The sequence below is a fragment of the Stenella coeruleoalba genome (genome assembly GCF_951394435.1).
Source record: "Stenella coeruleoalba genome assembly, chromosome: 14".
NCBI lineage: Eukaryota > Metazoa > Chordata > Mammalia > Artiodactyla > Delphinidae > Stenella > Stenella coeruleoalba.
In genome coordinates, this window is record NC_137160.1 from 72,725,492 (window position 1) to 72,751,469 (window position 25,978).

The 25,978-nt window shown below is 40.8% G+C and overlaps 1 protein-coding gene across 8 annotated transcripts in view; it reads right to left on the reverse strand.

Annotated features, from left to right (window-relative positions):
* Nucleotides 1-25,978, reverse strand: part of GIT2 (GIT ArfGAP 2) — a 47,175-nt gene that overhangs the window by 11,697 nt on the left and 9,500 nt on the right. The window contains exons 7-16 of one of the 8 annotated variants that reach the window (XM_079941903.1): nucleotides 24,762-24,856; nucleotides 17,833-17,878; nucleotides 16,663-16,711; nucleotides 13,279-13,351; nucleotides 12,935-13,032; nucleotides 11,646-11,757; nucleotides 8,496-8,638; nucleotides 6,296-6,445; nucleotides 2,341-2,589; nucleotides 613-702 (exon numbers count right to left, since the gene is read on the reverse strand). In XM_079941903.1, the coding sequence (XP_079798029.1) occupies nucleotides 613-702; nucleotides 2,341-2,589; nucleotides 6,296-6,445; nucleotides 8,496-8,638; nucleotides 11,646-11,757; nucleotides 12,935-13,032; nucleotides 13,279-13,351; nucleotides 16,663-16,711; nucleotides 17,833-17,878; nucleotides 24,762-24,856 (1,105 nt within the window). The other 7 variants (XM_079941904.1, XM_079941902.1, XM_079941907.1 and 4 more) reach the window with 7 other exon arrangements.

Sequence of the window (25,978 nt, forward strand, 5' to 3'; positions counted from 1 at the left end):
CTGTATCATGTGCTGTTACTGGGAATGTAAATTATACGTCGGCAAGCTGGACTTGACCAAAGAACAAAGTGAACAGCTTCATACTAACAGGTGCCTACACCTCCAGTGCTGCCATGTGTTGCAATCTGGGTGCAGAATGCAGGGACTGCAAAACCTTGGTTTGTCAAGTAAGGTGCTGAGGTAAAATATGTCAAGAGGTAAAAAACAATAAAAAATAAAGAGCACGATGTCTTAGTGTTTCCGTTAGTCCAAATACGCTAGTTCTCTGAACAAATTTGGACAGATTTGCCCTATTATAATATTTAGCCAGCAGCCAGCTAATTTTCTGATTGTTTAAAAAGACAGAATGCTCAGAATCAGTGTTACAGGGTGAACTGCAGACTGTGTTAAATGTCACGTGAGACTGAGCAATGTGGAGTTCGAGGAGACGGAGGCCGCCTCCTGCAGGCACGCATGCGTGTGTGAGTGCTGAGAGCTGAGACACCAGGAGGGAAGCGCTGCCTCATGCAGGACAGAGAGCAGTTAGCGGAGGGAGGGGGGGCTGGGCGAAGCACAGAGCGCCAGGAGCACTGCCCCTCCTCCAGAGAGCAGAGCATTCAGCGTGTACTTAACCCTTCGGGCGCTCTCGTCCCTCGACCAGGAAAGTGTGGAGGGGAAGGAAGGCAGAGACGAAGAGGAGGTCACAAGCGCACTCCTCCCAATCTGGAAGGGGAAAAAGAAACACACTCGGGAAAACACAAAACAAACAAAAAACCCCACCTCCTACCCTGGCTTCGGCCCAGGTTTCCCAGAAAAGAATCCTAAAAAGCAACTCACTACACACATGAGATCAGTGCTGAAACTTCCACGCTAGCCAATGACAGATCCCTAGAGATGTTTAATCCCTTAGTGAAATGCCTCTCGGAAATTACTTGGAATTTATAAGGCTACTTTTCTATGAGGGAAAGACAATACCTAGCATAATTTGTCAAATTTGCCAATGTTTCTTTTTTTTTAATAGACAGCCTTAAACAAATATTTGTTTTTTAACCAGGACAGATGATATGAAATGAAAAACTATACAAATGATTTAAAGTTGGTATACGCTATCAATCTGCTCCTTAGTACAGATATAGAACTTTTACAATAATAAGACGTTCTTACATTTTAAATGTTTCTAAAATTAAAAAGTATACTGTGAAAACTAACAAAGTGGCTTTTTCTAAATTTTGTTTTCAGTTATACAAAAATAAGATTCTTAACTTAGTTCAATGGCATTCCCATTACACCCAATGTATCAAATCAATTGCTTTAGAATGTTCAGCCCAAACAACTTAAAAAGTTGAAGTAGTAGACTCCCAATTACAATATAACAACACTGTAATTTTATCACATTAAAGCTTGACAAAATTAAACTAGGGCTTAATTTCCTACACCATATCCTTTACTATCCTTTACTTTCTATTTACTCTGAGAATTTTTTGGAAATTCCTATAAGAGTGGACTGAAGAATAACTCTGACATTCAAAAAGATAAATATTACTCTTTGAGAAAACATCACACAGGTTCAAAATGCCTGCAACATTTTGTCAAAACATAGGTTTTTTAAAACAAATTAATCCCCAAGAAATATAATATTTGAAACCCTCACAACACAATAGTTATTCCACTGTAGAATAGGAGCATTAGTAGCCTGTTACAGAATACAATCTTTGGAATGTAACGCTTGTAAGGTCGATATAGAATTCTTACATCTCATTCTTATGAAGTGAAAAAGCAACACTTTCTCCACGCAGGGAGGAGGATGCAGCTAAGCAGGCACACTGACCACAGGTGCAGGGGCTGCGGAGGCCCAGAGGCTTCCAGACCTGGCCTGCATGCCCAGGCCACAGACACCACCCGCTCCACTGGGAGGAGCAGAGGAGGCGCCTTGAATTCTCAGGGCTCCTGTGCGTAAGGGGGCACATGCCCGTCTACCTCGAAGAAGACGGTACTTACTGCTGCCAGTAACCTTTATAATTTGCTTTTGTTTTTGGAAATAGGGAAGGAAGCTTGTTACCAAAAAAGTTCCAATAGTGGCTGGCGGGGAAAGTTATTATGGATACGGGGGAGAAAAAGGGGAGAGGGGCTGAGCAAGAGCCAGAATCCCCAGGGTCGTTGGAAAACTTTCGGCCAGTGGCCCTGAGTGCTTGTGGGAACACTGCAAGCACCTGTCGACATGTTAATACAGCAAACACAAGGACGACTCTTGTAGCCCAATTTGGCAAAGCAGAGACTGGGGATCTGCAGGTTCAGAAGAGGGAAGGCAGGAGTCAGGCTGGACAGAGAGTGAAAAGCAGAAGCGCCAGTGGTGTTACTTACGTGCGCGGGGAAAGGCTGGAGTCTCGTCCTGCTCTCTTCGGGGTGGTTCACTTCTCCCATTGGGAGATAGGGTTTCTGACCTGATCCCGTCTCGTACATGGACATGGGCCTACTGCCCCGGGCAGATGGACGTCTCTTTAAAGAAGAGTGGTTGGAAGTGTCTGTGTACTCAGAATCAGTTTGCACCTGATATATATTGGTTGTGGCCTGTTTCCTGAGGTTCGAATTTTCACTCTGGAGTGTTTGAAGCTGAAAGACATGTTTGGCAGTGGGACTGTGTTTTTCTATAGCAAGCAGAAAAAGCAAACACCAAGTAAACGCATACAACTACCAGCTTTAACAACAAGAACAGTTAACAGCTCGCTGGGTTGAAAGTCAAAGGCAACTACAAACCAAAACTCTTTCTTCTAGAATAAGTGAAACACAATCAACTCACTTTGTCACTTAAGCAAATTAAATAGCTAATTTCTGAATGTGAAAAGGTTGCAGTTTGGACTTTTTAAAAGCGAACTGTCTAACCACGTAAAAATTGGTCACGGTGGGCCTGGGAAACGTTTGCAGGCAAGCTGCACTCTGGATTATTCTAAGGCTGTTTCAAGCAAGAGCTTGAGATCATTAAGACATCACTTAGGTAACTTGCTTTTCAAATGAGCCCTGAGCAATTTGCAAATGCCAAAAATGTCAGCAGACACCATGGAAGCAGCACAAAGATAACTAGAGTTGCTTTGCAAAGCAAGAAAGACAGTGAAATTCAGCTTACGAAAAATCAGATGAGCTACTGCTTCCCAAAAAGCCAACAAGAAAAAATAAGATCAACAAGTTTTTATTACATAATACTCTTTAAAATTCCAAACAATTTAGCACTTTTTTAAAAAGAGAGGGAACCAGATCTTGGTTAAGTTTGCTATATTAACATATCACGAAGAAAACCGGAGACCTATTGAACTATCAACATCTTCATCTGAACGCTCCACGTAGCGCGCGCTGCCCTCTGGTGATCGGTCATCTTTCAGCCAGGGCCGGAATACCTGGCCTCTCTCTCCTTTGGCTCTGCCGCCCAAAAATGCGACCGTCGTGGTGTCAGCTTTAGACACTCTAATCTGCCTGGCACCACCCCGTTTTAGTTAGAGGCTGTCACTTGGAGACCCTGAACGCTCCTTCCATTCCTTACATGCAGGCTGCTTCATGGCGCTGGATGAATTAGAGTTAAGGGATCAGCAAGGAACCGAGTTACTCTTTAGCATCTGGCATTTTAAACACAATTAACTGAGTCCAGGCTGCACAACGTCCTTCCCCTTTGGTGCTCCTCCATCTTCCAGGACATTTTATAAGCTGGGTGTGGTGTGAGTTCAGCTGTCTACTCTTTGACAGAGATTGTAAAATGGGACCAAATTCCCCACCAGGGCCAAGGCTTAAGTCCACAAGCAACTGTGTTTGCACCAGGAGATCATTACTTTTTCAATAGCAAGCCCATTCAGTGTTAGGAGTTACTTTCAATTTCTATTTAAGAAAGCACCGATCTGTGAAAAATATACCAATAGTGGCTGCTCCTCTTCATTAATTAGCATCTTTTCCAAGCAACTGTTAAATGTGAAAGATCAGACACAAATCATGCTACTTCGTCAACTATATATATATTAAAAAACTTTACCTAACTTTGCAATAAAATCAATGCATCTTCGCTAAATAAACAAATTCCACATACTTTATACTAGTAGTGCCAAACTTTTGTGAAAGTCTGATTTACTGTCTTTGCAACAGAAATACTCTCATTCTCAGTTTTCTCAAAGCGTGATCCCTAAGAAAGGATAGATTGCTTCTACACCAGAAAGGCTTTCAGGGCATAACTTATATCTGCAACTCCCTTTCCAAAGAAAGAACAGCTGCAAAGTGACAAGCAGCTACTGAAAATTCCTACATTCTAGGAAACAGACAGGCATCAAGTGCCTGTCAAAACTACTTATGGGAACCCGTGTTCTACAATGAAATGGTCAAGGTCCAACCAGTGAGGAGCATAACTGACACATGGTCCTCAGTGTAGGACTGGGGGATCTGGTCACATGCTCGTGTGTCTATGTGAAAACCTCTTAGAGTATTTTAGACAAGGTCTTGAAATCTTAAACTTTATCTTCACACTTTTCACTCTAAAACATCCAGCCTGGATTTTGCTTTAATGTGCTTTGATGACCACTAGTTCCTGGTCTCAATTTTTTTAAATTTTAGTACTCTGTACTTAGCGAGATATCCTCAGATAAATCTGAATGGTGCTTATCTTAATAAGAACCAGACTACACTTATTTTGTCTGGAAGGAGTATAACAGGACATGAAAAGTTATAGATAATAGGTTCATAAATCAAAAGCATTTCTAAGAATTGAGGAGATAATCTATGAACAATGGCAAATAATTCCACTCTGCATTTCTTAAAGAAGCTTGAGACATTTGCTTTCAGAGATTCGAGGTTATCTCTGGCGATTTCTACAAATACTAAAAGGAGAATAATAAGAATAAAAATGGTGATGCTTAACAGACTGATTTGCAGTGGCAAAGTCAGCATGTTTCAGAAAAAGTCACCTCAAAAAAATGCATTAGTTCAATTAATGAGACAAACTGTAATTCATTAAACAAAAGATATTTCAGAAAAGACAGAAAAAGTGCAAGCCCTGTATGCTATGGCAAAAAGGCACTTTGTCTGTCTTGTTCATGGCTGCACACCAGCCGGTGACAGGGCCAGGGTGGCACAGGACAAGTGTTTGATTAAAATCTGATCGATCTTCAGGCATTCTTGTCCCCTTCTATTATAGGTATTGAGGCCATCTATCTCAAAACGTCTCCAAAAATGATCTAGAACTCAAAAGAATCCTGGACCAAGCCGCAGGCAAGGGTGCACTGCAGTGTTCTTCCCTGACAAGCAGAGGGGCACAGACCTCTTCTTAGATCTTCAGCCTTCCTTTAGGAAGCACCACTGAAAAGGGCCCAGCCACAAATGAGGTGCACCATGTCCTCTGTTCTTGATAATGATTCTGAAGCATCACTCTTCAAATGATAGTAGGAAGACACAGATATATACTTTGTTTTGTTTCTGTTTAAGGAAGTGTACAGAATCTCATTTTGTAGAGCACTGAATGATGGGAGCAGTACCTACAAAGTCTCGGGCAGAATTCTGAATCTTTCCACTTCTTTTTCTTAGCATTCTTATAAAGAGTTATATACGTAATCCCCTCTGAAGCATATTCCTTGCTATTATTAGCCATACTTTTTTTACAGATAGAGATTAATATATTTATATATTTCTAACTCTCTCAAAAGGTGGCAAACAAGGAAATGCCGAGCAAATGGGATTGTTTCTTACCAGCGTACGGTTCTCGCTGGTGCAAACACAATGTTTTCTTACATTTACTGAGTACCTATTCTGTGGCTCTGAGGACATCATAAATTAGTGGTAATTACTGGTGAAAAAAAAGCAGGGCTGTGGGACTGGGCTGCCAGGGCAGGGGTGGGTAATATCTTAGACTACAGTGAACAGGGACAGTACCCCTTGTGTGGCATGGGGTTTGAAATGTGGATAAACACATACACCTGTCCTGGGCTTTCGTCTGCCCTGTCTTCATGGCGTGCTTATTCTTTAGAACAAGCAATAAATTGGAAGAATCACATCCATGGAGTGGTGTCTAGCTTCCCAGGAAGCACAGGATAGTGCAAGGGTTTCTACAACTGACACAAACACTTAATAGGCTGTAATGTTTTCCTACCTGGGAAACTTACACTGGATTTATTTCTAATCAAAGCTACTTCATTTAAAATATCCAAAATACATACTGCTTCCAAAAAGACAGCTTGGCCCAAAGATTTTTAGATCTGTGTTTCTTCCCTCTGACCACAAGCATCATGCCTGGGATTCTTCCTTATACTATGGGGTTAAAGAGCAACCGTCCTGGCATTTATTGACATGTTACCTTTTTCTGCATAATTCTCAGCTCGTCACTCAAGTTGTTATTCACCTTCATTAGCTGTTGTATCTTGGCCTCAGAAGCCACTAGAGCGTTTTTGACCTCCATAAATTCCTGCACAGTGACTGGTCCATCTGATAAATCTGAATCTAGGCTCTAAAAATAAATTGGGGAAAATGTTCACAATCTGAGACAATGATAACATTCAAGACTAACTGCTAAAGAATTTCAAATTCTGACCATGCCAGCTGGATCGCAAAGTTAATCAAACCAAATCAAAGCTTCTAAGCGTAATGCAAAAATAAAACATAAAGGTAGGGCTACGAAAGTATTTGAAAAATTTTCAAGTCAATATTTTCTAATAGATCAGACAGTGGGGCTACAAATCCTTTCTGACAATGACTATGCACATCTGTCTTGTCTGCCTTTCTCTTGCTCATTCATTTTTTTTTATTCATTATTTCATTAATTCACTCATTCCAACTTTTCTGATGCTTTTTTACTAAGCATCAGGCAGTGTTCTAGGAGCTTGGGATACATAAGAAAAGAAAATAGACAAAGATTCCTGCTTCCATGGTGTTTACATCCCAACAGAGTGAGAAAGGGAAAAAATAAAAAACTATATAGTACGGTGAAAGGTGATAAGTGAGATGGAAAATAAATAGAATAGATCAGAGTGAGGGGCTGGGGAGCTGAAGCTGGGGTGAAGGCGGGTGCATTTTAACCTGAGACGTGGGTAGGTGGGACATGAGCAACAGCCTGCAGGAGGGGAGGTCATTAGTCAGATGGCTGTCTGGAGGAAGGGTGTTACAGCCAGTGGCAGGGCTCAGCTGGAGGGAATGGGTGTGCAAGGCGGAGAGGAGGCGGAGGCCAGCCAGTCTAGGGACCCCGTCGTGTAGGGTCCTGTCATGACCCAGCTTTCACTCGAGTGAACCCAGCGCTTCTGTGGAGAGCGGGCAGAGATGTTTCAGATGGAACAGGTGACTCCTGCTATCCCCTCCACATTCCCTGCATCTGCCAGTGGCGCCACTGGTTCTCACAGCTGTGTAAGCTGGAAAACTCTGGACAGAACTCCAGTAAGTCTACCTTCCCACTTCAAATATCCAACTTATTGCCAAGCCCTGCCTTTTTTATCTTCCTCCTGTTCATCCATTCTCCAATGTTCGCTGGGCTCCTCTGTGGGCCAGGTCTGGGACACTCAGCAGTGGGTAGACCAGCCAGGCCCCTGCTGCCCTGTCCTCGGGCTCACACTTTGCTACAGTAACTGTTCTTCCATCCAGACCCTCCCAGCCAAGGCCCTGAGGTAAACCTGTGTCACCTCTTGTTTGGACCTCATCAGCACCTCCTACTTGGGTTCCCTTCCTCCACTCCCTGGTCCACCGGAACAGTCCTCCCAAAACAGAGGACCCAACATGGCTGACATCGCCCTCCTGCCCTGCCTAAAAGCTTCCTGGGCTCTGCACTGTTGGCCAAGGTCCAGGCTCTTCGGTCTGGCATCACGCTCCTGCATATGGTGTGACCCCTGCCCTCTGCTGCAGCTCTGACTCCCACTCCTTTCAGGCTGACTCCACACATGACCAGATTCCCTTACCCCCCCACGCTATTGTCTCACTTCCTCTCTGTCTAGCCCACCCTCCCCAGCCTCTCCACACGCCCACATCCCAGGCATTCTTTTTTTTTTTCCCCAGGCATTCTTCAAGGCACACGTTAAAGCCTCCCCTGATACTCCTCCTCAGTGACAAGTTGTGTCTCTGTTGACCACCCCACCCCCCTCTTGTGTCTGTGTTTATGACCCTTGTACTGCAGTTCTCTCTCCTCCTGGGCAGGCGGTGACGGCCTCGTAGAGGAGAGGGACTAGGCCTCACTCAGGATAATATTATCCAGGGAAGTGTGGATAACTACCCAACGAAAGTAAACATTCGTTGAAAGAATAAAACCCACCAGTCCTTCCTCACAGGTTTTATAAAGTCAAAACTGCAGAAGGGCTGTGAGTCAACAACTGACTCAGGGACAACAGACCCCCTATTTTAAAACTATTTACCTCATTGACCTTTGCTTGGCCCAAGCTAGTAGAAAACCTAACTCTACTTCCAGAGCACTTTTCACAAGCCTAGCCCTCAAGTGATTTACAAAGCAGGCAAATTTTCAGGGGGAAAGATCTGAAAAGAAAACACAGTCTCTTTCTGTGTGCGGTGTGCCACCTCACCTTCTGCCTGTGTGCCTTGCTCGCAGTGGCGTCCAGATCCGTGTCTTCATCTGATGCCACACTGTCATAGTCCGGCTGGTCATTGTCCTGACTCTCACCACTGTGCTGGTTACTAATTGTTTTCAGTATGAGCTCCACATTGTCTATCAATAGAAGCAAAAAACTTTACTTCAGGCTTGCAAAAAACTTTTTTCCTAAAAAACTAGCCATTTAAAAGACTGGAAGAAAATGACAGAAATAGCAAGGTTATATGCACACCAAAAAGGGATAACAGCAAGTTATCAACTGGACAGAGAGTCTACTAAAAACTGCAGAGACAGATTTAAGCATTCCTCTGAGCGACCTGCCAAATGTGGGCAAATTAATTAGATGGTTTAGGAAAAAGCTGCTCAGATAAGGGGATAGGTTCCCAAATTTGTAATCATTCAAGGAAACAGGGTGTAGCTCGAAATCATGAAAATAAAGCTGTAACTAATGTAAGATTAACTGCAATTCAGTTATAATTGTACCTTGTTTACAAGGTAATGTCAAGTCAAAACAGAAAGGAAATTGTTAAAGTGGAGCCTAGAAACTAGGTGATCGAAGAGTAGGCACATCGGCCTTTCGTTAGCTGAATGCCAGTGAGAGAGAGAGAAAGAGGAGAATGATCCATTGGACACACATGGGCACACCAGGAAGGTATGGTCTATAGGGAAGCAGGGATGACTCCATTGGCTCCAAGACATTTTGAATGAAAGATTTCACAAATTATCCAAGTCTCTCCACTTTCTTTCAGGCAACTCAAGCAAACCTCTAATTTCCAATATTGTTTCTGGATATTTCGATGGATAATATCTTGGTGATAAATTATGTTTACTTAAAAGGAATTTTAATTTTTAAAATTAATATTTAAAATATACATGCCGGGGCTTCCCTGGTGGTGCAGTGGTTAAGAATCCGCCTGCCAATGCAGGGGACACGGGTTTGAGCCCTGCTCCAGGAAGATCCCACAAGCCTCGGAGCAACTAAGCCTGTGCACCACAACTACTGAGCCTGTGCTCTAGATCCCGCGAGCCACAACTACTGAAGCCCACATGCCACAACTACTGAGCCCGTGCACCTAGAGCCTGTGCTCCACAACAAGAGAAGCCACTGCAATAAGAAGCCCGCGCACCCCAACGAAGAGCAGCCCCTGCTCGCTGCAACCAGAGAAAGACTGTGCACGGCAACGAAGACCCAACACAGCCAAAAATAATTAAACAAAATAAATTAATTAAAAAAATATATATATATACGTGCCATCAGATTATAGAAGTGATAAAGATTCAATATAGAAAAATTGAAACTGATAGAGTAATCATTCATAGCTATTGATACATGTGGTTCTATTTCCTTCCAGTCTTTTTCCTAAGCATATACACATACATACAGTCAATTTCATTATTTGTAGCAGTTACGTTCTATAAAGTTGCTGTGAAGAACGAATTAGCAAATACTAAACCATTGTTCTGACTGGAAACACAGGGTTAGTTTCCTGCAAACCTCTGATCACATTTTTGTCAACTGATAAATATATAACCTCGTTTTACATGTGATTCTCTTTAAAGACATCTTTAATATATGTTGTTGATCCATTAACATTGAACTCATGGCCAACAGCACTATAACTCACGCCTGAACGAAGCTAGTCTAACACATGTATTTTCTCCACAAGGCACAACGCGACCTTCTTGCATCTAGGAATCCTACACAGCTCTTCAGCACTCTACTTGGGGACCACTTCAAATAGGGAAATCACCAACAAAAAGGATAAAAATGTGAAAACTGTGGCACTAAATAAATCTCCAAAAGGACACCTGTTTACAGTATAAGAGTTGCAATAAGGCAGAGCATGGCCTTGTTCAATCTCAGCTGGGAACGTGCATTTTGGGTGACTCAAATTTCTCAGCATGTTGCATACAGCCACAAATTACCATCAATGTGCTGTCAGTATGATTTTGAGGCAACAAATTTTAATGAATAGGTGAATTGGCAAATACGAGATCCGTGAGTAATGGGGATTAGTGGTATATTTATATTTACATGTGATATATTCACTTGTACATATGTATATATATAAATGTTTTCCTTACAAAATTTGGATTATACTAAAGCTTTTAAAAAAAATTAATCTATTACTTTATGTCATTACATAGTCTCTGAAAAAAAGTGTGCACTATTCAAATATGTAACTAATAATTGCTCTATTATTGCTTATTTGTTTCTAATGTTTCCAGTGCTATATACAACATACATGTAACATCTCTATTTCCTCTCAATTAACACCTAGAAATGGAAACACCAAATCAAAGAATTTGTACATTTTGAGACTTTAAAGGACCCTTATCACTGCACCTTCACCAAAATTTAATAAAGTTTCTTAGAACTTGTTTATGTCTTGTTGAATAAGTAAAATCAAGAAGAACAAATCGCTGTCAGTTAACGATTACTATCTCTGGGGAATGTGATGCTGACTGAAAACTGAATCTTTACGGTATGTATTTTTCCTGTTTACATGTTTTTCAATTTAAAAATGTATTATTTCTACAATTAGAAAAAAACAAAAAAGATACAGCATCAGTGCTGGGGAGGAAGTATGTTCCCAAGCATGGAGACAGGACCCTGAGCTACTGAACAAGACTCAAAGGGCACCTCGGAAATAGGTGCTTGGTGCTCTCTTCACAATTTTAAACCCCAATAACTCTTGCTGTAGACATCTAAAGTTTATAGCGACAAATTCTAATTATGGAGAACTCAGTCTTGTAGGTAAACAACAGCAGGTGAGCTGGAATTTCAGTCAAGAGGGTTTAGTTTCTTATGTCCTTTAACAAGATCTAAGTCAGACTTTTGAGTTAATTTCAGAATGCAATTTTTTAGGGAAGACAGGTGACCCAAGAGGTAAAAAATCATATATAAGATAAATTTGAATCACAGTTAATAACGCTGAAATATTTATAATTCACCAGGACTCAAAGAGAGAAACTTGTCGTCACAACGTAGCACCAATAAAACTTACAGGGCTTTAACTAAGCTGTGGTGTCAATGACTGCTTTAATTATTTTTTATAACTTTAACACTCGTGTGAAGTTTTAAGGCCAAAGAAGCAAACATTTAGAGGTCTGAAACAGTTACCTTTTGAACTAGAGAGAGGACTACCTTGCTGTCTCCTCTTGGCATCACTGAGAATGTCGATAACCAGAGTGGCAAACTCATGGGCGTTAAACCGAGCTAGTTTCTGTCTGCCCTGAGGGTGAGAAAATAATTGGAAATATTCCCAGATGTAAAAATACACACATATTCACATAAAACTAGTCAGACTACTGTTAAACTTCGGCAAAGACCTTCCAGCATGCTCAAAGTATCATCAATCACAGCCATAACTGAATCAAATTTAACATTTTCCTTGTGAACAGTTTAAAACCATTTACATAATAGAACAATATAACATTTAAGTTCTCACAATGCATATCTATTTTTGTGAACCAAAACAAAATTGCTCTCTTAATGCTTTCTTTCTAATATCAATTCAGTTCTGAAGTAGGCCTACTAATCAAAAATTAATTTGAAGGGACAAATTTTAAAATTTCAACATAAAGTTATAGTCTAGATGCTGGGACTCTATCATTATATATAACCAGTAATCAATGAAAATGAAAAGAGCTTCATAATTTACTCAGCTTCACAGCTCTTGGTGGATGGTTAGGCTTTTTTCAGTGCTCTGTTATTACACACAGTGCTTCGATGAAAATGTGCATAAAGCTTTGTATTTTTAGTTGATTAGAACATATTCCCAGATGAGGAATTCCTATGTGGAAGGATGCAGTTAATTTTGAGGCCTCTGAAACCAGTTAACAGATTGCTTTTCTGAGGTCTGCAGCAATTTAAACTCTTATCTGTAGCATGAGAAAGCCCATCTTGCCACATCCTTACCAGTCTGGAGTATCCTTTAGTATGTATTGATACTTTATTAAGTTGATTGATAAAACTTTCATTAATGCCTTCAGGTTGCTTTCTTTGATTACTAATGAGATTAAACATTTCTTCACATTTGAAAGCCATTTATTCTTTCTTTTTTTCTTTCTTTTTTTGCCCTTGCACTTGTGGAATCTTAGTTCCCCAACCAGGGATTGAACCCGTGCCATCAGCAGTGAAAGTGCGGAGTCCTAACCACTGGACCGTGAGGGAATTCCAGCCATTTATATTTCTTTTGTGAATTGTTTTATATTCTTTCCCAGTCATCTATTAACTTCTATTGCTTTTCTTATCAACTTGTGAGGGGGTGTGTGTGTGTGTGTGTAAAGGATATTAACATTTTAATCAATCAAAAAATCTTACATACCTGTCCTGGGAAAATAAAATACCATGATATCAGCCATTTCCCAAATATCACTACTAGTGAGTTTTTGGACTTGGCCACTTGCCTGGTTCCGTGTCGATGAATACTCGGGATTGACTGGAAGGAAGGGGACGACGGTTGTCTCGGTCACCAGGGTGCTGTGATTTTGCGTGGCAAGCCAGACTAGCCAGAGGAAAGAGCCAGAGATAGAATCTCATCACCACGGGCGCCACTGCTCCTCTAAGAGCCGTGGCTCTCGCATTACTAGGTAGACTAGGGGCAGCACGCTCCGAAGCCAGCATACACAAGAGTCAATGTTGACACACGTGTTATCAGGACAGTAAAAACTGGGCAAAACACTGAGGCTGGCAGCTTGTTGCTGCCTACTGATAACAGAAGCTTAGTAGATAAAGCCACATGTTAAGTCACCTGCATCAGTCTCTCGCCTGTCAACTTCATCGTACACATCCATGGCAAGTTCTTCAAACAAATGATTACTTAGCTGAAAGTAAAAAAATATCAGGAACACAAGGGACAAGGATTAACACTAGGAAAATGAGTGGGAACTGCGACTTATTCACCCTTCTACCTCCAACGTCTTATCCAAAGCCAGTGCTTACTTAGTAAATGCCCACCATTATTAAACAGACAGTAACATTTCCAAAATAGTACAGATCCTCTAGAAATACCTGCCACCCACAGCAGCCTCCCTCCTGATATGCAGATAGGGCTGTGCCATAAGGGAAGCAAGAGGCATCTAAAGTGCCCATCTCAAAGGCAGGGTCCAGTTCTCCGCTCTTCGTGTGACATCACCTCTTTAAAGTCTCTTCTGCTCTTTTGAGAATGTTTGCCAGTACCCGCTCTGCCCCCAGTATATGGGATCTGAAACCCTTGGTAGGATAAAGAAGCCAAAACACACCATTTCGAGAGGATAAAACGTGCCACTGAAGGAAAATAGCACCCAGACCTCGGTTAAGTCTCTCTGCTGTCTTCCTCAGTAGGGGTCCCCCAAACCCCTACAAAACTACCTGAGCGTCCCCTACCAAGGACAGCCCGTCTAATCAGTACATTGTGCAGTGTCCCAACAAAACAATCCCCACAGACTGGGGTGCCCTCCTGGCAGCAACTGGGTCTTCCTCAACCCAGAGGAGGCTAAGCCCCTACCAGGCTGGCTCCAGCTCTTTCTGTACTTTTTGCCTCATGAAACCCTGCCGCTCAGTGGCTGTTACTTCTGAGTTGACTGCTTCCCCACTCTGTGAGGGAAGATGCTGAATTTGTTCCATCCTCTACTGTTCCCTACATCCCCACACAGTACCCGGCACCAAGATGGGACCCAGTAAATATCCATTCATACACTGACCAGAAGGTACTTCATGCAGAATTTAAAGCTGGCTGCACACACCTCATTAAACTCGTTAAAATGGGTACAATGCATTGTTAGGTGACAAAAGCATGATATAAAATTCTATAATTACGCTTCAGTTAAAAAAAAAAAAGGTAGGCATCGGAAACAAGAATTAGAAAAAATATACCAAAATATTGAGCGTGAACCCATTAAGAATATAGTAAATGAGGATGATTCCCCTTCTCTATTTTCCAAATTTTATCTAGTGTGGTTACATTACATTTATATTTAAAAATAAACTCTGAGAGCCTTTTGCTGGATAAGGTGATGAAGGATTGGGAAACTGAACTTGTACCATAAACACCCAATCTGTTTCCTCTAAGGGGCTACAAGCTAATGTTATTATTACTAACAATAACTACAGCAGCAACACTGTTGCGGGCTTACATCCCAGGAGCCTTGCTAATACCATCATCATTGTAAATACAACACCTCTCTGAAGACAGGAATATTATACCACTTTACAGAGAAGGATACCAAGGCACAGAAGTTAGCTTACCTAAAGTCACAAAGCCAAGAAGTGATGGACCTGGGATGCAAGTTTCTCTTAAAATGTTAATATTTACTAATTCAAGGAATACATTAGTGGTCTTATATTTCTCCCAGCTTTTCACTAGGGAGGGAGGAAGGAAAGAGGGAGAGAGGGAGGGAGGGAGGGAGAGAGGGAGATATTGTGGGATAAACACTGAATTAGCACTGATAGGAGGCGGAGACCACAGCGTGGGGGCAGCTCACACTCACTGGGCAGCTCTGACTTGCTGCCTCTGCTGGATCACCATCTCCCTTTCTAGGAGAGGACACCGAGGTACAGAGAGGTGAAGGAGCTCGTCAGAGCCGAGATCCACACCTGACCAGTCTGACCCAGAGCCCAAGTTCTTGAGAACTATGCTCAACTTTGTCCCAGATGTTTATCTAGTGCCTGCCACACGCTAGAGATATTACAGACATAATCCCAGCTTTCAGCCTAGCAAATGTAGACTAGGATAGTCAAGGGGAGCTTGGATTTTATCCATGTTTGAATTATTTAAAATAAAAATTGGCTTACATACTGTTAAGTAATTAAAAGGAAATCACAGAATATTCACTGCTGACTCCAAAGCTTATCATCCTAATCATCTTACTATATGACCTCCTTAATTTAAGAAAGGCAATAAAAACACATACACACAAAACTGCAGATAGAGAACACAGAGACACCAAATTGCATAAAATACATTTATTTCATATTACAGTTAAATGCTAGTAATGAGAAATTCATTTAATATAATATTTAGTACTTAATATTATATGAAATTCTAGTAAAGAGTCTTCTATGAAAAGGGGAATGAAGAGTAAGACATAAATTAGGGGAGTTGCAAGTTCAGAGTTAGGCTTTGGGAAAACTCCTACCTACACTGTGAAGGGGGTCAGATTTCAGCTACTTGAATGATGAAAGGGAGGGTAGCTGGGAAAGCACAGCAGGCAAAAGAGGATTCCTGAAAGAGGACTTGAAGGTGGCCTCCGAGGGTGCTAACCCTTAAAGAAATATTTAAACGCACGCACCCACCCACACCCACACCCACACCCACACCCACACCGTGGGAACCAGATGGGAAGCAGGGCAAGAACTGAAGGGTGAGAGTGGGATGATGCCCATAAAGGCTACGAAAAGAAGTTAAGAATCTTGGTTCTGATCTTGAGAGCAATGAGAACAGCTGAGGCGGGTAATCGGGTGGTTAGAACGGCTGGGGAAGCACCGGGCGAGGCTTCATTTGTGGGGACTAAACAGAGAAACTGTTCCCAGAGGAGTAGATTTCTCGGGGTCCTGACTAAGGCTGAAATGGGCAGGCTGAAGAGAAACACAGAGACTAAAGTGAGCTTGTGACCTGCAGAACTGGGCAAACTCTGAGCACATAGCTGAGGCAGAACCAGCAGTTAAAAGCCTACATTTACAAAACTCTGATGAATGGCGTGGGACACGCACGACAGTTAGCGGTGGCTGGATCCCAAATAGCAGCTAGTCAATCTGCAGTACTCACCATTCCAGCTTCAGCTCTTATCATTCTCTAGCATCCTATGAGCCTACAGGAAGTAATCCCAAGAAGTGTGTCCCACTTATTCATGTACATTGAGAGAAACTAGGGAACTCTTACGGGGAGAAACAACTTCCTAATGTCAAAGGCACAGTCTTCGCTTTTAAAATGACAGAGAAAAATGCCATTATTTGAAGCCAAGCCAATAAACTGGATATACTAAACTTACTAGTACTTTCATTCTTCTTTGCTACATACTCGATGGTCTGCTTCTGATTTAACATCTGAGAGCATGAAACAAAGTCATTTGATGTACTAGGTAATGGGCTAAGAACAGGTATTAGCAGGACACATGGTTTTCCATACTGGAGTTCACTAGGAAAGAGAGATACTCACAGACTGAAGTTTCTTCTTAGCAGCTTTTGCCAATTCAGACAAATCCAGGCTGCTAAGAAAGTGTACAAAACTAATAAGCAAATAAATAAAACCATTTTCATGAGCTCTGTAGAAGATTAAGATAGCCAAGGGATTAAGATATTAATTACAGTTCATGGACAAGGTCAGAGGCCAAAATTCTACAGCCCAATCGTCAGTGAGGAAACTGAACAGAACTTAGTGAAAGTATCTCCCAGAAATACCATAATCATGCAAAGTGGTAAACTGAAAAATAATCACCTACTAACCAAAAGGCAAAATTATTGCCAGGTTAGTCCCCAGGCCCTTTATGTGAGAAGTTGTAATTTTTAAAGTATTAAAAAAAGCATGCAGAGGAAAATACAAAAAGGGCAGAATGTTAAAAAACAGAATGGCAAGATTACATATGGAATAGCAATTAACCATTTCATAAACTCTTGACAGTACTTATGCAAAGTTTATTGGCTAAATCAGGGTTTAAAGTTCATTTCTGCAGCCGTGAACTCATCTGACCTTATAGACCAGGGGCAACAGATTATTACCCACTTTTTGTTCGGCCTATGAGCTAAGCATAGTTTTTACATTTTTAAGTGGTTGGAAAAAAAACCCCAACAAATGATACTTCATAATATGTGAAAATTATATGAAATTCAAATTTTAGTATCCAGAAATAAAATTTTATTGGAACAGACACGCCCTTCATTTACATAGTGTCCACGGATGCTTTCATTTACAACTGGTAGAGTTGAGTAGTTGTGGCAGAGGCTGTATGGCCCAAAAAGCCTAAAATATTTACTATCTAGCCCTTAACAACAACAAAATTTGCTGATCCCTGTCATAGACAAAGGCTACACTCTTATAACACAGAAATATTCTGTGATATATCCAGAGACACAATATACTGTCACAACTAGCTAAAACTGTGACAGTATCTCTAACTCCAATTGGATTAGCAAATTTCTTACTTGTGCTTTTTCAAACTTAAGTTTTATATGGTGGTTTACTTACAGCCATCTTATTTCCAAATTGCATAGCCATAAAAGAGAAAAATGTATGGGCTTTGTTAAACACAAAATATAATACACTTAAACACTATACAACCAAGGAAATACTAGTGACAGATAATATTGATTGGTATTTCAATGGCCTTACCTGTCTGCCATTTGAGGTATTATAAAGTGCTGTCCATTTTTGTGATCTGAAACAGAAACCAAGTCAAAGTTTTGTTCACATAAATATTGATAAGATCTGTAAAGGAATACCATCATTATTTTCTCAATTTATGTTTTGCAATTAGTATCTTCCCATAATTATGATCTATAATGGGAGAAACAGAAGTTGCCAGATTGACTACAACTTCTCAAAATCTGGCCAGTAGCAAGGATCATTTCCTTATTTTCTTCTGGTACAAAGGTCCCAACGTCATTAAGTGGAAAGCCTATGCTCACCCTAATCCTTACGCTGTTTGTCCCCAGTATAACTAATGATCTTCAGCCATGGAAAGGACATTTAGGGAGCTGAAGTAGCTTGGAGCAGGCTTCCATCTGCTCTCCCATGTGGGATGGTGGGGCTTCCTTGAGCTTTAGTGGCTTACCTTCAAATTAATCAATGAGCATAAAACAGTCAGGGCTGGCCCAGGTGGTCTGGGCAGGTCCAGGCACGGGCTCTGTCTCCTATAATGCTGACTGAGTCCTAATCAAGCTTGTGGAGGACACTGATCATGTGTCAATGAGTAAAGCCACTATGAGCATTCACATACAGGTTTTTGTGTAAACGTAAGTCTTTGCTTCTCTTGCGTAAATACCTAGGACTTCTGGGTTATAGGTAAATGCATGTTTAACTTGGTAAGAAACTGCTAGACTTTTTTCCAGGGTAGCTCTATCACTTTTCTAACTGCAACGTATGACAGTTACCATTGTTCCACACCTTCCCCAGCACTTGTGTTGGTTTTTTGAGTTTTATTTTGGTCATTCTAATAGGTACTTAGTGGTATCACACTGGGCTTTTTTTTTTTTTTTTTTTTTTTGCGGTATGTGGGCCTCTCACTGTTGTGGCCTCTCCCATTGCAGAACACAGGTTCCGGATGCGCAGGCTCAGCGGCCATGGCTCACGGGCCCAGCCGCTCCGCAGCATGTGGGATCTCCCCGGACCGGGGCACGAACCCGTGTCCCCTGCATCGGCAGGCGGACTCTCAACCACTGCGCCACCAGGAAAGCCCTTAACTATAGTTTTTGCAGAGCAAAAGCTTAAAACTTTGACGAAGGCCAGCTTATCAATATTTTCTTCTAAGGATTGTGCTTTTTGTGTTACATTTAAGTATTTTATGTAATCCAAGACCACTAAGATTTTCTCCTATGTTTTCTTCTAGAAGTTTTAGGTTTTACATTTACATCTATGATCCATTTTCAGTTAGTTTTTTAAAAAATATTTTACTTATTTATTTGTTTGTTTATTTATTTATTGGCTGCATCGAGTCTTAGTTGCGGCACGCAGGATCTTTGTTCAGGCATGCGGGATCTTTTGTTGCAGCACGTGGGCTTCTCTCTAGTTGTGGCATGCGGGTTTTCTCTTCTCTAGTTGTGGCGCACAGGCTCCAGGGCACATGGGCTCTGTAGTTGTGGCGGGGGGTTCCAGAGCGTGTGGGCTCTGTAGTTTGTGGCACACGAGCTCTCTAGTTGAGGCGTGCGAGCTCAGTAGTTGTGCCATGCGGGCTTAGCTGCCCTGGCATGTAGGAACCTAGTTCCCTGACCAGGGATCGAACCCATGTCCCCTGCACTGGAAGGCGGATTCTTTACCACTGGACTATCAGGAAAGTCCCCTCAGTTTTTATACAAGGTGTGAAGTTTAGGTTGAAGCTCATTTTTCTGCACATGGATATTCAGTTGTTCCAACACCATATATTGTACTGTCCTTTCTTCATTGAACTGCCTTTGCGACTTTTGTCAAAAGTCAATTGAATGGGGCTTCCCTGGTGGCGCAGCGGTTGAGAGTCCGCCTGCTGATGCAGGGAACACGGGTTCGTGCCCCGGTTCGGGAAGATCTCACATGCCGCGGAGTGGCTGGGCCCATAAGCCATGGCCGCTAAGGCTGTGCATCCAGAGCCTGTGCTCTGCAACGGGAGAGGCCACAGCAGTGAGAGGCCCGTGTACCGCAAAAAAAAGAAAAAAAGTCAATTGAATGTATTTGTGTGAGTCTATTTCTGGATTCTCTATACAGTTTCATTGATCTGTATGTCCACCTCTTCACCATAACCACTGTCTTGAGTACAGCAGAGCTTTACAGCAAGTCTTAAAATTGGGTGGTGTGATTCCTCCTATGTTACTACTGTTCTTTTGCAAAACTGTCTTGGCTATTCTAGTTCCTTTGTTTTTCCATGCAAAATTTAGAACCAGGATGTCCATGTCAATAAGCAAATCCTTTAATTGCATTAAATTTACAAATTAATTTGTGGAGAATTGTCATGTTAACTATATTGAGTATTTCAATCCATAAACATAGTAGAAACCCTTTTTCAGGCTTTCCTTGATTTCCTTCATCAGCATTTTGTAATTTTTGGCATATAGATTCCACATATATTTTGTTAGATTTATACCTAAGTATTTACTTTGGAGCTATTATAAATGTTATTATTTTTCTAGTTTCAGGTTCTAATTGTCCACTGTTAGTCTACAGAAATATGATTGATTTGGGGTTGTTCATCTTGCATTCTGCAACCTTGCTAAACTCATTCATTAGTTCTAGAAACTTTATTATAGATTCCTTGGGATTTTCTACATGGAAATCATTTCATTATGAATACAGGCAGTTGTATTTCTTCCTTTTTAATCAGTGTGGCTTTTATTTGGTTTTCTTGCCTTATGGCACTGATTAGGATTTCCAGTGCAATGTTGAATAGAAGTGGTGACAGTGGACATTCTAGCCTTGTTTCTGACTTTCAGGCAAAAGCATTCAATCTCTCATCATTAAGGATGATGTTAACTGTGGCTTTTCAATAGATACTCTTTATCGGATTAAGGAAGTCCCTTCTATTCCTAGTTTGCTAAGGTTTTTCTTTTTTCTTTAATCACAAAGGGATGCTGAATTTTATAAATGCTTTTTCTGCATCAACAGGTAAGATTGTACAGCTTTCTTTTTTAGTCTGTTAATGTGATGAATCACATTAACTGATTTTCAAATATCAGTCATATATCTGGAAACCCCACTTGGTATATTACATTTTCCTTTTTACATGCTGTTGGATTCAATCTGCTTATAATTTGTTGAGAATTTTGGTGTCCCTGTTAGTGAGGGATATTTTTTGGTGCCATCTTTGCTGGGTTTGGTATTGGGGTAATGCTGGCCTCATAAAATTACTTGAGAAGCATTTCCCCCCACCTTTTTTTTTTTTTTTTACTGTTTTTTTTTTAAACATCTTTACTGGAGTATAATTGCTTTACATGGTGCGCTAGTTTCTGCTTTATAACAAAGTGAATCAGTTATACATATACATATATCCCCGTATCTCCTCCCTCTTGTGTTTCCTCCCACCCTTCCTATCTCACCCCTCTAGGTGGGCACAAAGCACCGAGCTGATCTCCCTGTGCTATATGGCTGCTTCCCACTAGCTATCTATTTTACATTTGCCTCTCTCTCACTTCGTCCCAGCTTACCCTTCCCCCTCCCCATGTGCTCAAGTCCCCCCTACCTTTCTATTTTCTGAAAAATATCACATAAAACGGATGTTATTTCTTCTTCGAATGTTTGGTAGGATAGTCTCATTTTATGTGCAAAAATTGAAATGTGAATTCCGAATACTTAAAAATATCTGTGAAGAATTATAACTGCAAAGCTAGCAAGCCATGTGAGTCATAAGCCACACTGATTGTATTGCTGTATGGCAATACCACTTCAGCTGGTTCACAGTATTTACTAGTGCCATCATCTGGGCTAGGGTTTTCTTTAATGGAATGTTTTTAAGTACAAATTCAAGTTCTTTAAAATGTAGGATTATATATTTACATTATCTCTTTCTTCTTGGATAGGTGTTGGTAGTTTGTGGCTTTCAAAGAATTGGTTCATTTTATCTAAGTTGTCCAATTTATATGTACAGTTATTTATATTTTGCATTACCCTTTAATGTCTGTGGGTTTTTTAGTGACATCTTCCTATGTGTATTCTTTCCTTTTTTCTTTGTCAGTATGTCTAGACATTTACCAATTTCATTAATCTCTACAAAGAATCAGCTTTTGGTTTCATTGATTTCTCTCTACTGTTCTCCTTTCTCAATTTCATTGATTTCTACTCTTTATTATTTCTTAATTTCTGCTTGCTTTGGGTTTATTTTGCTCATCTTTTTCTAGTTTCTTGAGGGTTGGGAAGCTTAAATTAGGATTTGAGACCTTTCTTCTTTCTAACATAATTTAATGCTATAAAATTTCCTGTAAGCCTTGCTTTAGCTCCATCCCACAAATTTTGATTTGCTGTCTTTTCATTTTTGTTCATCTGAAAATATTTTCTAATTTCCCTTAAGACTTCCTCTTAGACCCATGGATTATTTAGAAGTATGCTGTTTAATTTCCAAGCATTTGGGTATTTTCCACTTATATTTTGATTATTTCTAGCTTAATTCCATTATGGTCAGAGAATATACTTTCTAGGATTTTAATTATTTTAGAGTTGCTAAGGTTTGTTTTATGACCCAGAATATGGTCTATCTTGGAATGTTTGACTGTGTACTCGAAAGGAACATATGTTCTGATGTTGTTAGGGAGAGGATGCTATAAATGTCAACCGGATGCAGTTGGTTGATGGTTTCAGTTCAATATCCTTGCTGATTTTCTACCTCTAGTTCTATCTATTAACTAAATGAAGACTGTTGAGTCTCCAACAATAATTGTGGATTTGACTTTTTTCTCCTTTCAGTTCTATCAAAGTTTGCATCCTATATTTTGCAGCTCTATTGCTGGGTGTGTACCCATTTAGAATTGTTATGTTTTTTTAGTGAGTTGACCCTTTTATCGTGTTGTGTCCCTCTCTATCCCTGCTAATTTCCTTTGCTCTGAAGTCTACTTTGCTTGATATTAATATAGCCACTCTAGCTTGCTTTTTGTGTGTGTGTGTGTGTTACGCGGGCCTCTCACTGTCGTGGCCTCTCCCGTTGCGGAGCACAGGCTCCGGACGCGCAGGCTCAGCGGCCATGGCTCACGGGTGCAGCCGCTCCACGGCATGTGGGATCTTCCCGGACCGGGGCACGAACCCGTGTCCCCTGCATCGGCAGGCGGACTCTCAACCATTGCGCCACCAGGGAAGCCCCTGCATCACATTCTTTATGATCTCTTTCTGGGAGTGCGATGATACAAATGTTTTGATTTTGTCCCATAGGTCCCTAAGGCTCTGCTCGGTTTCTTTTCCTCCTACTCTTTTTTCTCTCTGTTGCTCAAACTGGATTATTTCTAGTGATCTATTTTCAATGCACTCTTTTCTTTGCCATCTCCATCTGCTATTAAGCCCAACCAGTGAGTTTTAAAATTTTAGTTACTGGATTTTTTAATTCTAACATTTCTGTTCTGTTCTTTTCTATATCTTCTATTTCTCTGCGGAGACTGTCTATATTAGATTTGTTTCAAGAACGTTCACACTTACTTCTTAGAGCATGATGTTACTATCTGTTTTAAAATCTTTATCTGATAATTCCAACATCTGAGTCATCTAGGGTTGGCATCTGTTAACTACCTTTTTCCATGCAAGTCTTTGGGATTTTCCTGGTTCTTCACATGTGGAGTAATTAGGGTGGTATCCCTGACATTTTGCATATTATGTTGTGGAGACTCTGAATATTCCTTAAACTCTATGGAGAATGTTAATATTTTGTTCTAGCAGGTACCTGACCAGGTGAGGTTCTGTCTCCAGGGCCAAGTGGTGAGAGAATAAAGAGAAAAACAAAAGCAATCAGGATTCCCTTCAGGCTCTTGGTCAGAGATTTAGGCACCTGTGCTGCCACTGCTGTTGCCACTACTGAAGCCATAGGATTGCCTAGGGACTAGGGTGGGGAAAAAAGGAAGAGAAAAAAAACCCAGGGGAATTCCCCTATTCTTTGTCCTGTAGGAATCCCATTTCCTGCTCCTCAGACCACACAGAGAAGGCTTCTTTGCACCTGCTATGCAGTTCCAGGTTTTAGGCTGTCCTGGATGCCATATCAGAAGCAAAATAAAGGGGACACTCACCACCAGCTTGATGGTACTTTGAGTTCCCTAATCTACCTGCTACAGTCCTCAGATAGCTACTCCACGTATTTGGTCCATAGTTTATAATTGTGTTCAGCAGAAGAGACAGGGTGGGGGTGTGCTTATTCCATCTCACTGGGAACTGGAACCATACCAAGGGCTCTTAACTCTGTTGTACAACCAGGGTGGAGAACCACTGTATACATGTATGTGGATATTCTATATCAAGGGTTGGCAAACTTTCTCTGCAAAGGGCCTGATTGTAAATATTCTGGGCTTTGTGGCCGTATGGTCTCTGTTGCAACTACTCAACCTACTTAACTCTGCTGCTGTAGTGTGAAAGCAGCCGTAGATAATATGTAAATGAATGGGCATGGGTATCTTGCAATAAAACTTTATTTGAAAAAAAACAGGTGATAGGCTTATCTGGCCCATGGACCACAGTTTGCTGACCCCAGTTCTACCTCATGAGCAAAGCTGGTTAATGGTAAAGTTCACTTTTTTACTTTTTCCCATTCCTTAGATAGCAGAATTCTGCAAATAACTACAAAAGTTAATCCTTTGCTCTTCCATTCCTACTCCCATTAATCACAAGAACCGTTGCGCACGTTCAGTTTGAGTTCAATTATGCTCTTTGATTCCTGAAACAGTCACTACTGTAGAGCTAAAATTTTAAAAACTAAAATTCAAGATTTGACCGATGTTACATATTTCACATATAACAAAAAATGCTGTAGCTATCATTGCAAATAGAAATCCTTATTTGCAATTTTCTCAAGGATACGTTAAAGCAGAGATCATACATGATAGTGTCCCAATTTGTTTTTCCAGAGACTGACTGGCTGGAGGTGTGGAGAGGCTGCTGTCCTTTCAACTCACCTGGTTTCCTGCCACACAGATAGAAGGCTAGTCTGTCAGTCAGCTCATACTGTATTTCTACGAGGCGTTCTGCCAGCTCATGGTGCCCTCCTTGCCTACCAAGAGAAAACAAAGTACCATTTATATTGCTCGCTGGCCACTGGAGCTAGAATAGAAAAGTACAGAGACGTCCCCTGAGATACCTGAGTCATTTATCAAACGTGACTTTTTAGAATAATCAACCTTTTTGTGTGAGGTAAACTGTCAAGGTCTACTTCGATTCCCACCTTTATAAAAACTGTTTTCACAATCTCAACTATCGCCTTTCCTTTATTAATTTATAAGACAGAGTACTTAATAAGGAATTCAAGGACTTATGAGAGGGACAAAGAATAACTTCATCTAATGAGGTAGAAAATAAAATTAATAAATGGTCAAGGGTAGAGGTTCTCAAAAATTAACTAGCATGCTTAAAAAAATATACAGATGTCCAGGACCCACCCTTGGAAATTCTGAATCAATAAAAACAGGAGTAGTGTGGACATTACTATTTTGAAAAAGGTCCTTCCCCTAGATGCTTCTCATGCAGCCAGCCTGACTTCTGGATTAGAGTTCAGTAATCACTTCAAGGTCTTTGATTCAGGGAGAGACAGACCAACCTAATGCACAGCTCACACCTCCTTGTCTTTAATTTCCATCACAGAAAATATTAATTTTGCCTTTGAAACAAATATTTAAGCTGCTTGAAATCCTTTAAGTAACAAGGCATATAAATAAATCATTACCCTGAGAGACTATTATGTGCAAGGTACAAGAGGAAATTCCAAGATAAGTGGTAAGTATCATTTACTGAGGGCTCTGTTCCCCTTAAAAGATGAAGTCTAGTTTCTGCCAGTTTCTCTTCCCACATACAACGTACTACAAAAATATTCTCCAACCTACCCACACATCTTTGATTTCTGTGATGCACATCTTTTTTTCTCATTTTTTAACATCTGTGAAATCAGGAAGTTGATAGTACAGTTGATAGTACATCATCATTGAATTGGTTGAGTCTTTTCCTTTTTAATGGTATATGAAATAATGATGACCCATATAAACAGTAGAGTGTTAGACCTGATGAAATACTGTATTCCTCAATACCTTAGCTCTTATTCCCAGACACACTCTGCTCTATCCAATTATGTCTCCTGCTGTGCCGAACATCCCTGTCCATCCCTCCTTCCTGAACTTGACCC